This window comes from Mus caroli, unplaced genomic scaffold (genome assembly GCF_978045245.1).
Source record: "Mus caroli unplaced genomic scaffold, Mus_caroli_1 scaffold_13, whole genome shotgun sequence".
NCBI lineage: Eukaryota > Metazoa > Chordata > Mammalia > Rodentia > Muridae > Mus > Mus caroli.
In genome coordinates, this window is record NW_028227268.1 from 15,137,104 (window position 1) to 15,153,247 (window position 16,144).

Genomic DNA, 16,144 nt, shown 5'->3' on the forward strand with positions numbered 1-16,144 from the left:
AATAGAACTCCTTCTTCTTTTCTAGTAGGTGTAGTTCTCCTTAATTTCAACTCATTTTAAAAATGCTTTCTAGTTTGTGGCAGTGGAAGGAAGGCTGGAATCAAAACTGGCACACAGTTACTGGTAAAGCCTTTAGCATATCTGAAATTTGCTCCCTTTGCAGGGTCATGCACATATATTCCGCTTTCAGAATAGTTCTGCAATTGTACACAGACAAAAGGTGGAAGCTTTTTAATAAAAGAAATTGCAGCTAGGCCGTGGTGGTGCACGCCTTTAATCCCAGCACTTGGGAGGCAGAGGCAGGCAGATTTCTAAGTTCGAGGCCAGCCTGGTCTACAAAGTGAGTTCCAGTTCAGCCAAGGCTACACAGAGAAACCCTGTCTCAAAAAAAAAAAAAAAAAAAAAAAAAAAGAAAAGAAAAGAAAAGAAAAGAAAAGAAATTGCATTTATAAATGAGCTGTATTTGAATACAGGATATCTACAACTATAGACAATTACTACCCATGTTGTACAATGGATACCTTCTAATTTAATTGCTAATAAAGGGCTACACAATTCAAAAAAGAAAAACCCAAACAAACTAAAAAGTATGATAAAATGATAAAGATGTTGACAGGGAGCTCTGCATAGTTGGTGGCTTCTGGCTGTAGGGACGGGGTATCTTTTTCAGGTATCTTTTTTTGTTTGTTTTGTTTTGGTTTGGTTTGGTTTTTGAGACAGGGTTTCTCTGTGTAGCCCTGGCTGTCCTGGAACTCACTCTATAGATCAGGCTGGCCTCAAACTCAGAAATCCATCTGCCTCTGCCTCCCAAGTGCTGGGATTAAAGGCATGCGCAACCACACCCGGTTCAGGTATCTTTTTTACAGGCCAGTCACTCACTTGGACTTTGACCATGAGTATTTGGGTAATGCAAATTGGACTTGGTGTATTTGGAGGGGGGGGGGCAAAGGTGGGAGGAATGGAAAGGGAGTGTGATATATAAATTTCCCCAAAAATTAATAGAAATGTTGTTTGGGGAAAAGACTATTTTTATTTATGTGTCTATGTGGGGGAGAGTCACACATGCCACGTGTACATATGTCACACACATGCAGGTTCCCTCAGGCATAAGAAGGGAGCTGGAGTCACAGGCGGTGGTTATGAACCACTGATGCAGATGCGGAGGACTGAACTCAGGCCCTCTGAAAGAGAGCAGGCTATATGCCTAACAGCTGAGCCATCTCTCTGGCTCCTCCACTGAGCCTCGCTGTACAGCTGGGGCCTCCTTGCAACACACAGAGATCCACTTGTCTCTGCCTCTAGATTGCTGGTCTAATTGCCCCACCACCCTTGGTTGTCAAGGTAACTTTTGAGTTATTCTTGTGTTTCAGTTTCTTTTCAAGGGTTAGTTAGTACAGTGGGCTTGGTTCCCATCTGTCATTTGTTGGCTTTGTATACCTGGGACAAATCACTTAAGACTTTATGACTTTATCCTATCTGTGACAATTAACACACGCACGTCACCAAAAATACTTGCTCGAACACTGTACTCACTGTTTTCGAGGGGAAGGAAGCTCAATTTACCAATGCAGCTAACATGCACTAAGCATAAACTTCAGAGATACACTGGCAGATTTGGCAGGGTCTGGGTCAGAGCCCTCAACGTTTTTTTTTTTCCCTACAAGTTCCTTATTCAGAGTTGTAAGATTCAATCTCCTTTGAGAAGTTGTTCCTACCTCAGACTAAACAAAGGACATAGGCTTCCCAAGTGGATGAATTTAGGTCATGTGCCTGCCCCTGAACCATTCACAGTAGCCAAGGGAATGCCTGGTAGTGATTGGCTGAGAATAAATTTCTTCCACATTCTTGCATTTAGCAGGTCAGATTGGGAGCAACTGCCTGTGAACTTCTGGGCCACACCAGAGAATTGGCACAAATGCCTGTGAGAACAGACCAAGCATACCGCTTGTATTTTCTTTTTCTTTTTGTACAAAATAAACGACTACAACTTTTCTAAAATACTCCTGTAGAGGACCCAGAAAAGTTGCAGAAAAAGCACAAAAAACTGGCACATGATCCTGATGCCTATACACATCTTTGGTGTTTGAAAATAATAATTAGACCACAAACATGAATATGCACTGATAATAAAGTGGAAGTTGAATTATTCTTTAATTTGGGGGTTTGCAGTGTGCTTATATAAGAGAATGTCTTTTTTTCTTCCCTCTCCCTCAATTTTCCCCCAAAACACACACACACACACACACACACACACACACACACACACACACACTGTGTAGCTCTGGCTCTGGCTCTCCTGGAACTTGCTCTGTAGACCAGGCTGGCCTTAAACTCACAGAGCTCTGGATGCCCCTGCCTCCCTAGCATTGGGATTAAAGGTGTGCGACACCGCTGTTCAGCTTGAAAATGTCTTCTTGTGGAGAGGGAGAGATGACTCAGTGGTTAAGAGCACTTTCTTAAGACTGCTCTTCCAGAGGTCCTGAGTTCAATCCCCAGCAACCACATGGTGGCTCACAACCATCTGTAATGGGATCAGATATACTATGGAATATTTAGGGCTAAAGTGATATCAAAAGGCCAAAAAAGCCACGTTGGTGGCACACTCCTTTAATAACACAAATGTCCTTAACACCAGCACTTGGGAGACAGAGGCTTTTGGATCTCTCTGAGTTCGAGGCCAGCCTGGTCTACAGAGGATGTTCTAAGACAGCCAGGGCTACACAGAGAAACCTTGTTATGAAAACCAAAAACAAATTAGAGAAAAGGCTAAAATGTGTGCGTGTGTACACTATATACATGTTACATATAAAAAAATGTTAACATTTGGCAAGTCTAGGCAAAAGTTTGTGATTCTGTGTTCAGAATTACTCAAGTTTTAAAGTATTTGAAGGCAGGCAGTGGTGGCACACTGCCTTCAGTCCCAGCACTCTGAGGTCTGTGGAGTTCAGCCAGGTCTACAGAGACACAGTGTGTGTGTGTGTTTGGGGGAAGGGGGCAAAAAAAAAACCCCACAAATAAATAAATAAATAAACAAATAAATAAATTTAAAAGGTTTGGAGAAAATAGGCATTAATAAGTTATTGTTTTTGTTTGTTTGTTTGTTTGTTTGTTTCGAGACAGAGTTTCTCTGTGTAGCCCTGGCTGTCCTGGAACTCACTCTGTAGACCAGGCTGGCCTGGAACTCAGAAATCCGCCTGCCTCTGCCTCCCGAGTGCTGGGATTAAAGGCGTGTGCCACCACTGCCCGGCTTCCATTGCCTTTATTTTCCAAGTAATCTAAAAATTTACCACACGTGACAAAGTGGGGCATGTCTGTAATCCCAGAACTGACGCTGAGGAAGGATTGCAACCGGTTCAAGGCTAGCCTGGGCTCTATTGTTAATGACCCTGCCTCAATCCCACTCCCCATGATAAAAATTAAATAACCAGTAAATAGCACAAACAATAATATAGCGATAAAACTAATGATTACCTAAAGATAAAATAATCAACAAATACTATGAACAATATAGTGACACAACTAATGATTAAGAGGTACATTAGAGAGATCCACGTTCTCCCAGTGACCAGCTCCTGATGTAAAATTTTTTTAAAGTCAATATATTTCTCTTTTCTTTTATTGATTGATTGTTTGGTTGATTGAGACAGGGTTTCACTATTTAGCCCTGGCTGGCCTCGCTGTATATACCAGGTTCGCCTTGAACTCTGCCTCCCTAGTGCTGGGATTAAAAGCCTGCGCCAATCACCGCAAGATAACCCTTGTTTTTTATTATTATTAACAAGTGTAATAATAATTTCGTGTGTTTGTTTAAGGACAGGCCCAGGAAAAGCAAACAGGGTTCAGCCCAGTGTCCACCTAAGCATAGACGAAACGCAGGTCTCCATGCTGTGTGCTGAGATCTGGAGTCACCCTTCTGCAAGGCACCCTGGGATTGCCCGGCCGCTCCCTCATCTCGCGACGCTTCCCTGCTTACCGCCCCACCCCCACCTTTTTTTTTTTTTTTTCCCCTTACGACCTGCGTCTGCGTCCCACCCCCACCCCCGCCTAACGTGTTTTTCAAACTTACCAATGAACGCACAGCTTAGGCTCAAACCAGCCAATCGGAACGCGGCGTCACCGGGAAATTTAAATCGCGCCGGCTGGCAGCACGAGGCACAAAGTCTGAGGGCTGAAGGGTAGCAGACGTTCCCACAGCCGCCGACCCGCAGCTTGAGTGTCCCGCACCGCCTTTCGTGGAAGTCTGAGCCGGCTGTACAGGTAGGAACGGAGGCCGGTCCTGAGCAGTAACGGCCGGACGGAGGGTTGCGGGGCGGAGGGCGGGAGCAGGCCGCGCCCGAGCGGGAGCTGAGCCACCCTGCCCCGACCAGGCCTCGGGGCGGGTTGGTTTCGCCATGCCGGGGTCAGGGTTGGCAACGCCGGGCGCTGCGAAGGGCAGCGAAGGCCTGGGAGCGGCTCGGGTCGGCGTGGAGGGACCGGAGGGCGGCCGCAGTCGAGCGGACCTACTTGGCTGTGCCGCCGCTTTCCTGATGCTTCTGCCCCGGGGAGGAGACGCAGCTTTGGGCTGGGGGTGAAGGTGGCAGTTAAGACACCCCAGTTAAGCCCTTGACCCAGATCACCTGGGTCAGGGTCGAGGATGGACATAAAGCAGTTAAACCTACCAGCTTACCAGGGTACTTTGGGTTCCTGTCCCTTCGCGACGACCACACCTGGGTTCTATCGAGCCCCACTGATCACAGCTGATGTCATCCCGGCTGAATGCATTCGCTGGAAGTGTGTGCAAGATGCGGCGTTAATGCCATTGCTGACAGCGATGATGTGATGGAAGGCCCTATAATGGAACGAACCGATTCTTTATGTAACTTGCAAGAGGGTACTAGTATGGATCCGTTTTGGCCATCGATCAACAGAAAACCAGAGCTCCGTTTATTGCCTTAAGGACGTAGATGGTTGCCGGGCAGTGTTAGTGCACTCCTTTAATCCCAGCACTTGAGAGGCAGAGGCAGGCGGATTTCTGAGTTCGGGGACAGGCAGGGATACACAGAGAAACCCTGTCTCGAAAAACAAAACAAACAAAAAAAAGGACGTAGATTGTTCTCTTACTTTGTGTTCTATTAACTAATGGAGCCTAGAATTTAGATCCCTGACTTAATACCGTGCTGGCTAGAGGCTTAAGACTATTGAGTGTTTGAAAAGCTGCTTATCTGTGTTGAGATGCCCTGTGTGCCTAAACTACCCATAGGATTTTGAAGGTGTATGAAAACAGTAAAACATCACAATTTTTCTGTATTGATGACATCCTGAAATGGTAATAAATAGTTTAGCTATTTTGGGTAAAAGTCTTAAAATTAATTTCATTTCTTCCTTTCTTTCTTTTTTTCTTGTTTTTTCGAGGCAGGGTTTCTCTGTGTAGCCCTGGATGTCCTGGAACTCCCTCTGTAGCCCAGGCTGGCCTCGAACTCAGAAATCCGCCTCCCAAGTGCTGGGACTAAAGGCTTGCACAACCACTGCCGGCCTCATTTGTTTCTTTTAAAGTGTGGTTAGTGGAAAATTTAAATTATCTTTGTTTTAAAATGTTTTTGATTGACAGTTAAGTTGCCTTTGTAGTAGGGGCAATTATGACTTAGTATTATAGCCATAATGATGAAAACTTGTAGGGTTTTGTTTTGTTTTTATTTTATTTATATATTTTTGAGACAGGGTTTCTCTGAGTAGTCCAGGCTGTCCTGGAATTCACTCTGTATTCTAGGCTGGCCTCGAACTCAGATCCCTTTTACCCCTGTCTCCTGAGTGCTTGGAGGGCTTTGCCACCACTGACAGGCTGTGTTGTGTCGTCGTCGTTGTTTTGTTGTTGCTTTGTTTTTTGTTTTCCGAAACAGGGTTTCTCTGTGTAGTCCTGGCTGTCCTGGAACTCACTCTGTAGACCAGGCTGGCCTTGAACTCAGAAATCCATCCGCCTGCCTCTGCCTCCCCAGTGCTGGGATTAAAGGCGTGGGCCACCGTTGTTGCTTTTTAAATCTAGTATAGAGATGGAGTTGAAATTTAGTTGATTATAACATCCTATTCTATTTTCTGTTTGTTTCATCTTAAGATAGGGTTTCTCTATGTAGTCCTAGCTGGCCTGGAACTCTACAGACCAGGTTGGCTTCAAACTGATAGAGATCTGGTTGTCTCTGCCTCCCAAGTGCTATGATTAAAGGCGTGTATAACTATACCCAGCTTCTGTTGTATTCTTATTAAAAAATGCTTTTTCTTTGTTTCTTTTTTTCTCTTCTTACCCTCCCTTGGCTCCTAGCTTTCCTCCTTGTTCCTGCAGCCATGTCCACGAACGAGAATGCTAACTTACCAGCTGCCCGACTTAACAGGTTCAAGAACAAGGGGAAGGACAGCACAGTGAGTACCTTCTGTTGCTTTCCTGCATGCTTGTAAAGGGAAGAGGGGAGGATGTTTATAGAACACAACAGTTTTGAGGTACTGGGGATTGAATCTAGAGCTTCACACTCAGGCTAGGCAGGTTTTTTCTGTGCCCAAGCTTCATCTCTAGTCTTAGGTATTTAAACTTTTAAAATTGCATTTATTTATTATTTACCTTTTTTTTTTTTTAAAGATTTTATTTATTTATTATATGTAAGTACACTGTAGCTGTCTTCAGACACTCCAGAAGAGGGAGTCAGATCTCATTACAGATGGTTGTGAGCCACCATGTGGTTGCTGGGATTTAAACTCCGGACCTTCAGAAGAGCAGTCGGGTGCTCTTACCCACTGAGCCATCTCACCAGCCCGTAAAGCTTTACTCTTTTTTTTTTTTTTTTTTTTTTGGTTTTTCGAGACAGGATTTCTCTGTATAGCCCTGGCTGTCCTGGAACTCACTTTGTAGAGCAGGCTGGCCTCGAACTCAGAAATCCACCTGCCTCTGCCTCCCGAGCGCTGGGATTAAAGGCGTGCGCCACCACGCCCGGCCCTTTTTTTTTTTTTTTTAGAGACAGGGTTTCTCTGTATAGCCCTGGTTGTCCTGGAACTCACTCTGTAGACCAGGCGGTCCTGGAACTCAGAAATCCGCCTGCCTCTGCCTCCCGAGTGCTGGGATTAAAGGTGTGGGCCACCATACCTGGCTATTACTTACTTTTGTGTATATGGGGGAGGATTTTTTTTTTTTGGTTTTTGAGACAGGGTTTTTCTGTGTAGCCCTGGCTGTCCTGGAACTCACTTTGTAGACCAGGCTGGCTTCGAACTCAGAGAACTCAGAAATTCGCCTGCCTCTGCCTCCCAAGTGCTGGGATTAAAGGCGTGCGCCACCTCGTCCGGCTGAGGGGAGGATTTTTATGTGCACCGGTTTTACATGTAGAGGTATTCCCTCCTCTCCATGGCCCTGAAAGATTGAAGGCTTCAGACTTGGTGGCAAGTGCCTTTATTGGCTGAGTCATCTATTGTTGGTTTTTGAAGGATTAAAAAAAAAATCACAACCGGGTGGGGTGCTGAATGCCTTTAATCTCAGCACTTAGGAAGGAGGTAGAGGCAGGTAGATCTCTTGAGTTTGAGGCCAGTCTGGTCTACAAAATGAGTTACAGGACAGCCAGAGCTACACAGAAAAACACTAGCTTGAAAAACCAAAAAGGGAAAAAAAAAAAGAGGGAGAAAGATGACTTGGCAGTAAAAGCTGGTGGGATAGATAAAATGAGGTCCTCTTTTCTATAGGAAATGCGTCGCCGCCGAATAGAAGTTAATGTAGAACTCAGGAAAGCTAAAAAAGATGAGCAGATGCTGAAAAGGAGAAATGTCAGCTCCTTTCCTGATGATGCTACTTCTCCGCTACAGGAAAACCGGAACAACCAGGTGACTACATTTGAGTTCATGTTACCCTAGGAAATATGGATGAATGTCTCTTAAATGCTTTTTCTTCCTTCCCATACTCCAGTGGAGGATAGTTTTCTGTCCTTCCTTCAAACTTCCTGCACTTCTGGATACTAGTACCTTGATATGTCCGTTTCAATTGAAGGAGAAAATTTTTTTATGCTAACTAGGGATCACATCCAGGGCCTTGTGTGTGATAGGCCTGTATCTCTAGTTCCATTTTATTGTTTTTTGGGACAGTATCTTGCTGTATAACTCTGGTTGGTCTCATTTTCTATATAGTTCCTGGTTTGGAACTTAACTTTAGTCCTCTTGTCTTTGCATCAGGTGTATACAATCGTTATGTCAGGCTTATACACTATAAAGTGGTGGTTCTCAGCCTACTGATGCTGTGACTCTTGAACGCAGTGCTCATGTTGTGGTGATCACCAACTAGAAGACTGTCTTAGTTCTACTTAGTAACTAAGTTTGCTCCTTAAGAATCATAATGCAGGGGCTAGAGAGATGGCTCAGAGATTAATGGTCCCAGCAGCTACATGGTGACTCGTGACCATCTATCTATAAAGGGATCTGATCCCTTTTCTGTCATGGTTCAGTGGAGCACTCACACAGTAAATAAATAAAACAATAAATGTTATTAATGTTTTTAACACACGGTCACCAGCAGCTGTGCTTTCTGGTGGTCTTAGGTGACTCCCAAGAGAGAGCCGCTCTACCAGAGGGGTCACGACCTGCAGGTTGAGAGTCAGTGGTCCAGTGTCAATATCATGACTTCTACATTGGCACTTAATCCAGAGCAGCTTCCAATCCTGTGCTTGGTTGAATATAGCATTTTTATCTTTATGTTATCCTTTACTGTACTGATTTCTACATTTACACTTGGATACTTCCTACCATGTTGGAATTGCCTGCCACATTCAGTATAACAACACTCTAGCTTTGTATACCACATGTTGACATGTTGTGTCTGCTCAGTATCAGAGATTATACATACAAACTTGTATCTTGAATGCATACATGTATATAACGAGGTTTAGTCCTTTTCACCCTGATTCCTGGTCTTAGCCCTTTTTCTGCTGAAACCCTTTTTTCCAGCAATTTTTTCTCTTTGTTTTATATTTGACCTACTGAGCATAACTATGGTTGCCTCATGAGGATGGGTGGGAGCTTGTTTGCTGGAGGATGGGTAGCTGGCCAGTGGCTGTACTTGGCCCTGACGGAAGTTCACTCCCACTTGCATGGTGCCGTATCTTCACAGGAGTGTCTATTTAGGGCTCTCTGTGATAAAGCACTGCCAAACCAACTTGGGTGGAGGAGGGGCTTATTTGGCTTACAGGTTACAGTCCATTATCAAAGGAACAACATTGCTTATTGGCTTAGTCTCTGGCTTGCCCAGTTTAGAGTCATAAGTGTGTACTCCTGGTGACCTGGAACTTAATATGAAGACCAGGCTAGCTTCCCTAGTGCTTGGGTTAAAGATGTGCCACTCACTCACTACACCTGAATCTCAGGGACCTTTCCTACCTGCCCTGGCTCACCTGCCAGGATGGCACTGCCTACAGTGCTGGGCCTCCTACATCAATTAGCAATCAACAATGTCCTACATAGCTCATGAGGTGGAGTCAGTTCCTCAGTTGTCACAGTGAGTACAGTTGCTGTGTCATCTGCATCTTTTTTCCCACTTGCCCTTCCACAGTGTTCCCTTATGAGAGGACGAATGTATGATAACAGACATCCCTTTTACAGCTGAGCTCGTCACTCATTGGCCATCTGAGCTTCTGTATTAACCACCATTGCAAAACAGAAGCTTCTCTTGAGTGGGTAGATAGCTGCACTAATCTATAGGTAGGGAGATAGTTAAAGGGCAATAGACCATGGCTGTTATTAGAAGTAATAGTTGATTTTCATCTAGGGCTTATGACCTTAGCAGGGATCAGGTGTGCAGGGACAGGTGTATTCCTGTGGAGCAGGTTTCAAATACAACCAGAAAGTAGTTGGTTTCCTCCATAACTATGATGCTCCTATTGAACCAGTGGACACACTGTGCTAGGCAGGAGGTACAGTTAAAGCTGGGTATGATGGTTAGCTTTCCCCTCTAGAAGCCTGTGTAGGATCTTCCAGCACTGTAAAAGTTAGCAGTGAGGAGAAGTTCCAGGTCAGTTCCAGTTTGATTTTTTTTTTTTTTCCTTTCCCCTTCTCATGGTCTATTTATTGGCAAAGTGTAGAGTGTCTTCAGCAATGGCATCTTAGCTTAAAGGTGGGCAACAAAGAGCGGTGGCAGTAGTTTATGTTGTTTCAAGGGCTGCAAGCCTCTCTTCTGTAGTGATTACAACATAATTATCTACCACGGAAATTTATAAATTTTAAATACAAACTCAAGAAATTAGGCCCCATGTGGTGGCACACACACATGCTTTTAATTCTAGCTCTCTGAAGATAGAGATAAGTAGATCTGAGTTCTAGGCTAGCCTGGTCTACATAAAATGAGCTCCAGGATACCCAGGGCTACATAGAGATCCTGTGTCAAAAATTAAAAACAAACAAAAACAAAACCCCAGACATCATCTGTAGCTGCATATATCTTTGTTAAAAGTACATTTGAGTTCAAGGGATTGTGATTAAGAATAGCATTTAGTTTGCCTTAAACCATTCTTAAAATAGTTCACTAACGACAAAAGCTTAAGTGTTCTGACTTGAGAATCCAATGTCATGGTACCAAGTTTGAGAACTATTATTGTACATATAAAGCAGGATTTAGTAGTCCAAATTAAATGTAAAGCTAACCTTGAGATAAGAGCCTAAGTATCTTTACCATGCCATGTGTGCTAGTGTGCTTCCTATTACTGTGAAAAACCTTACTGAAAACAGTGTAGTGGCAGGAAAAGGTTTATTTGGCTTATACCTTCAGGTCATAACTCATTCATGAGGGAAATCAGAAACCATGAGGCAGTGGGCAAGGCTTTTTGCCTGGACTAGCTTTCCTATACAACCTAGCCCCACCTGCCTGGGGATGGTGCTGCCCACATTAAGCCCATATCATGAAGGTAATTTCAGAGATGACCACAGGTTAATCTGAACAAAATAATTCTGTATGTTGATTGTATCTCGATGTCTAGGTTGTATCAAGTTGACAACAGCATAGTACTATAAAGTATATATATAAAGTATATATATTTGTATATAATAATTGTAAAATACTGCGTTTTTTTTTAAGGGTACTGTAAATTGGTCTGTTGAGGACATTGTTAAAGGCATAAACAGTAACAATTTGGAAAGCCAGCTCCAAGCTACTCAAGCTGCTCGGTGAGTCTGTAGCTCTGGCATGGATAACCTAAGAAATCAGCCCTTTGAGATTGAGGGAGGTACAGTGGAGAAACAGGCGGGGTGGATAAATAAAGCCATACATTCCTATTTTCATGAATTTTTACTTTATCTTAAAAGTGTGTGTGTGAGTGAGAGAGAGAGAATGAATGAATGAATCAGGAAAACTTCTCTCTACCATGTGCATTCTGGGGATTGAACTCAGGTTGTCAGTTTGGTGGCAAGCTCTTTTACCTACTAAACTATCTTACCATCTCCTTTCCCATTTGAACAACATCCCATGTTTCCTAGGCTGACTTTAAGTGCACGGTCCTTTTGTCTTAGACTTCTCTGTGTTGAGATTATACGTGTATCAACCACTGTGACCAGATTTTTATCCACCTTTTCAGGGCACCTTGAAAAATCAAGTTCAACTTTTGATTTTTTTTTTCTTTTCCCTTAGGAAACTGCTTTCTAGAGAGAAACAGCCTCCCATAGACAACATCATCCGGGCTGGTTTGATCCCAAAATTTGTGTCCTTCTTGGGCAAAACTGATTGTAGTCCCATTCAGTTTGAGTCTGCTTGGGCACTCACCAACATTGCTTCTGGAACATCTGAACAGACCAAAGCTGTGGTGGATGGAGGTGCTATCCCAGCATTTATTTCTCTCTTGGCATCTCCCCATGCTCACATCAGCGAGCAAGCTGTTTGGGCTCTTGGAAACATTGCAGGTACTTGCACTTAAAATTCTTTGGACTGAATGTGTCCAGTGTGATTAAGGAAAGTCCTAGTGGCTTTTGTGTCAAGCTTTGTGCTTGCTTTAGGCCCTTATTAGGAATGGAAGAGGCATTTAAGAATGCTACTGAAGTTAGAACAGGTCTGACAGTGCATTCGGTAGCTAACTAAACATGGATGTTTGGGATAGTAGGTTCATTAATCTTGCTTTTTTATTTTTTGAGACAGGGTCTCTCTTATGTAGCACTGGCTATAGACCAGGAAAACGTGGAATTCACAGAAATAGATTTTGGGGTTAAGGTGCTCACTACCGTGCTCAGCCAATCTCGCTTTCTGTCCCAGGTGATGGTTCAGCTTTCCGAGACTTAGTTATCAAACACGGTGCAATTGACCCACTGTTGGCACTTCTTGCAGTTCCTGATCTGTCTACCTTGGCAGTAAGTTAATATCATAAGTATACTCACTTAATATTTGATTCTTATTTTCCCCATCAATAGACAAAGCCTTCGTAATGATTTTCCTCTCCCCCTCAGTGTGGTTACTTACGTAATCTTACCTGGACGCTTTCAAACCTTTGTCGGAACAAGAACCCCGCACCTCCCTTAGACGCCGTGGAGCAGATTCTTCCTACTTTAGTTCGACTCCTGCACCACAATGATCCAGAAGTATTAGCAGATTCCTGCTGGGCCATTTCCTACCTGACTGATGGGCCAAATGAGCGCATTGAGATGGTTGTGAAGAAAGGAGTTGTTCCCCAACTTGTGAAGCTTCTAGGAGCTACTGAACTGCCCATTGTGGTAGGTGTTGGTTGGCCTTTTTATTAATGAGCTTTGTGAGTACGGGCGCGTCCTCAGTTGATAGCTGTTGAGGTACTGCCTGTTACTTGCAGAACTTTTTAGAATAGAGAATGTTTTTAGCAGCACTGGAAAGTAATCAGTAATTAATCAACCTTTTTTCCTTTCTAGACTCCCGCACTAAGAGCCATAGGGAACATTGTCACTGGGACAGATGAACAGACTCAGAAAGTGATCGATGCGGGAGCACTTGCAGTCTTTCCCAGCCTGCTAACAAACCCCAAAACTAATATTCAGAAGGAGGCCACGTGGACAATGTCAAACATTACAGCTGGACGCCAGGACCAGATACAGCAAGTTGTGAATCACGGCCTGGTCCCCTTTCTTGTTGGTGTCCTCTCTAAGGTAATGAGAGTTTAGGTTTGACCAGATGATAGCACTTCTGAGAACCTATGCTTGATAAGAGTCTTAGAGGAACCTGGGCATGGTGGCACATGCTTTTAATTCCTGAGCTTGTGAGGAGAGGCAGGAGGCCTGAGTTGGATACAGTACCTCCTAATATTGGGTAGAAGAGTAGGTAATTGACTTGGTGTTTGTAGACCACTAACTTTTGGAGTCTGGCTGTTAGAACTTTTAGACTAAAACCATTTTCTTGTTTATCAGGCGGACTTTAAGACACAGAAGGAGGCTGCATGGGCCATAACCAACTATACCAGCGGTGGGACTGTTGAACAGATTGTGTATCTCGTTCACTGTGGGATAATCGAACCTTTGATGAACCTCCTGAGTGCAAAAGATACCAAGATTATTCAGGTTATTCTTGATGCCATTTCAAATATCTTTCAGGTAAGTCCTAACGAGGCTCTGTTTGCTTGAACTTAAGGCTGATAGTTACTGTTTAGGACTGGGAAGAGGCGGGGTAAATTTGGTTTACTAATAGTCAGAATCAGGTTTGTTTGTGTACAGCCTCAGTTTTACATTTACTAATGAAGTCTTAGTGTGTCCCTGCACTTGGGAAGCAGAGGCAGGCTGAGCTCTTGAGAAGGGAAGCAGAGGCAGGCTGAGCTCTTGAGAAGGGAAGCAGAGGCAGGCTGAGCTCTTGAGAAGGAGACCAGCTTGGGATACACAGAGAAACTCTGTATTGGCACCTCCCCCCCATTCTTTTTATATTTATTCATTTTGTATGTATGGGTGGGAACTGGGGTTGTATATTGTTGGGAGCGACCATATGTATGCTGGGAATCAAACCCAGATCCTCTGCAAGAACAAGTGATCTTAACCACTGAGCCACTATCCTGGCACCCTCTCTTTAAGAATATTTTTTTTGTGCAGGAGGGTCTTAAAGAATATTTTTTGTGGGCGGTGGTGGAGCAAGCCTTTAATTCCAGTACTCAGGAGGAAGATGCAGGCAGATCTCTTGAGTTTGAGACCAGCCTAGTCAACAGGACATCCAGGGCTACATATACTGTCTCAGAAATCAAAGCCAGACAAAAATAGATCAAAATAAAAACACAAAACAACTAAAACACCTCTCCTAGAAACTGGGATTTGTATCTCATAGAGGGTAGTAAACTTAAGTTGTGTTTTGTTTTTAAGGCTGCAGAGAAACTAGGTGAGACAGAAAAGCTCAGTATAATGATTGAAGAGTGTGGAGGCTTGGATAAAATTGAAGCACTACAGAGCCATGAAAACGAGTCTGTATACAAGGCCTCGTTGAACTTAATTGAGAAGTACTTCTCAGTGGAGGTAAGTAATGGTCACGTCCACAACTTGGAAAGGATATGAGAATTCACAAGCACCTTCAAGCCCATTAGCCTTTGGTCCTTTGTATGTGGTTCTGATATTACCCATCACAAAGAACAAGCATCAGTGCCGCCTAGACCTGCTCTGTGTGTGTGCACGTGCACACGTGCGCATGGCTAGTACTAGCTTGATGGTATATGAACAGCCTGGGACTGTCCCAGCATTCATGAGTTAGCTAAGCTTTGGCAACAAGTTTTCTGCTAGGTGCAGGCTTTGAGACAGGCTAGAGATGTACCACATTTATGGTTATATCTTGTCTTACTATTTCCAGGAAGAGGAAGATCAAAATGTGGTGCCAGAAACTACCTCTGAAGGCTTCGCCTTCCAAGTTCAGGATGGAGCTCCCGGGACCTTTAACTTCTAATGTCCAGCAAGGCACAAAGTTGTTAGCTATGTGCTGTGCTATTCTGTGTTCTCATAGATTTGTCTTAATGTTTCTCTACTAAGAACTCTTTTTAAATGTGGTTTGTTATTGTAGCACTTTTTACAAAAGAAACTATACTTGAACAGTTATAAACTGTACATACTCTATGAAGCTGTCCTCTGAATTTATTTCTATGTGGAATTTCGTATTCTGTCATGTCCTGTAAATAAAGATTAAAGTTCCATTCTTTACTCTGCCTTGCTGTTTTCTTGAGATTACTGTTGGAAGTGAAAGGTGAATAGATGTTGATTGAAAGTGAGGCGGTGGTGGTGTACGCCTTTAATCGCAGCACTTGGGAGGCAGAGGCAGGCAGATTTCTGAGTTCAAGGCTAGCCTGGTCTACAGAGTGAGTTCCAGGATAGCCAAGGCTACACAGAGAATCCCTGTCTTGAAAAAGTTTGAGGCCTGGATGTGTTACCAGCATGACTCCAGTGAGTCAAGCTCCAGGATATAGTTGACATCTAAAATGCATTGCTTCTTATGAGAATAAATTCTTAGCAGAGACTTTTCCTCAGAAGTCCAAAAAGCATGTTTTTGTTTCATGACCCTGTGAGCCAAATTCTGTATGGCAGAATGGCTTTTCATTTTTTTTTTTTTTTTTTTTTTTTTTTTTTTTGCTTTTTCGAGACAGGGTTTCTCTGTGTAGCCCTGGCTGTCCTGGAACTCACTTTGTAGACCAGGCTGGCCTCGAACTCAGAAATCCGCCTGCCTCTGCCTCCCAAGTGCTGGGATTAAAGGCGTGCGCCACCACGCCCGGCTCAGAATGGCTTTTCATAACCACTGGGTGTAATGGAAGTACTACACAGCCACTGATGCCCCTTCATGGTGTCAGTGTCTAAATAGGTACAGGTTTAGTGATGTGCCGGAATTTCTTTGGTATCAATTTCTAGTTGTTTTTCGTCTACATGTATATCATGTGCATGCCTACAGAGGCCAGAGGAGGGTTGTTAGAGCCTCTGGAACTGGAGTTGATGTTGGAACTGCCAGATGGAGATGCTCACAATGAACTCTGGTCTTACTGTAAGAACAGCAAGTATTCTCAACCACTGAGCTGTCTCCAGCCCTGGTTTCTTGTAAAGTTTTTGGTTTGAGACAAGATCTCTATGTAGTCCAGGCTGTCTTAGGGCATAATATGTAGACCAAGATGGTCTCAAACTTAGATCATCCTGCGTCTACCTCCCAAGTGCTAGGATTAAAGGTGTACACATGAGCTTCCATTTTGATTTATGATGATGTGCC

At 43.7% G+C, this 16,144-nt stretch overlaps 1 protein-coding gene across 1 annotated transcript; it reads left to right on the plus strand.

The window, feature by feature from the left end:
* Positions 1 to 4,112: 4,112 nt before the first annotated feature.
* On the plus strand, positions 4,113 to 15,101 carry Kpna2 (karyopherin subunit alpha 2). Its single transcript, XM_021176891.3, has 11 exons — positions 4,113 to 4,257; positions 6,293 to 6,390; positions 7,693 to 7,830; positions 11,063 to 11,151; positions 11,612 to 11,880; positions 12,227 to 12,321; positions 12,418 to 12,681; positions 12,850 to 13,083; positions 13,342 to 13,524; positions 14,275 to 14,424; positions 14,753 to 15,101. Exons 2-11 carry the CDS (start codon positions 6,316 to 6,318, stop codon positions 14,843 to 14,845), a joined length of 1,590 nt encoding a protein of 529 aa, XP_021032550.2. The 5' UTR covers positions 4,113 to 4,257; positions 6,293 to 6,315; the 3' UTR covers positions 14,846 to 15,101.
* The last annotated feature ends 1,043 nt before the right edge of the window (positions 15,102 to 16,144 follow it).

Bases quoted from the DNA above. Each gene is read 5' to 3' on its own strand.
- Kpna2 (XM_021176891.3), top strand. From the start codon at position 6,316: ATGTCCACGAACGAGAATGCTAACTTACCAGCTGCCCGACTTAACAGG. The intron at 6,391-7,692 runs GTGAGTACCTTC...TCTTTTCTATAG, and splicing joins ACAAGGGGAAGGACAGCACA to GAAATGCGTCGCCGCCGAAT. The intron at 14,425-14,752 runs GTAAGTAATGGT...TACTATTTCCAG, and splicing joins AGAAGTACTTCTCAGTGGAG to GAAGAGGAAGATCAAAATGT.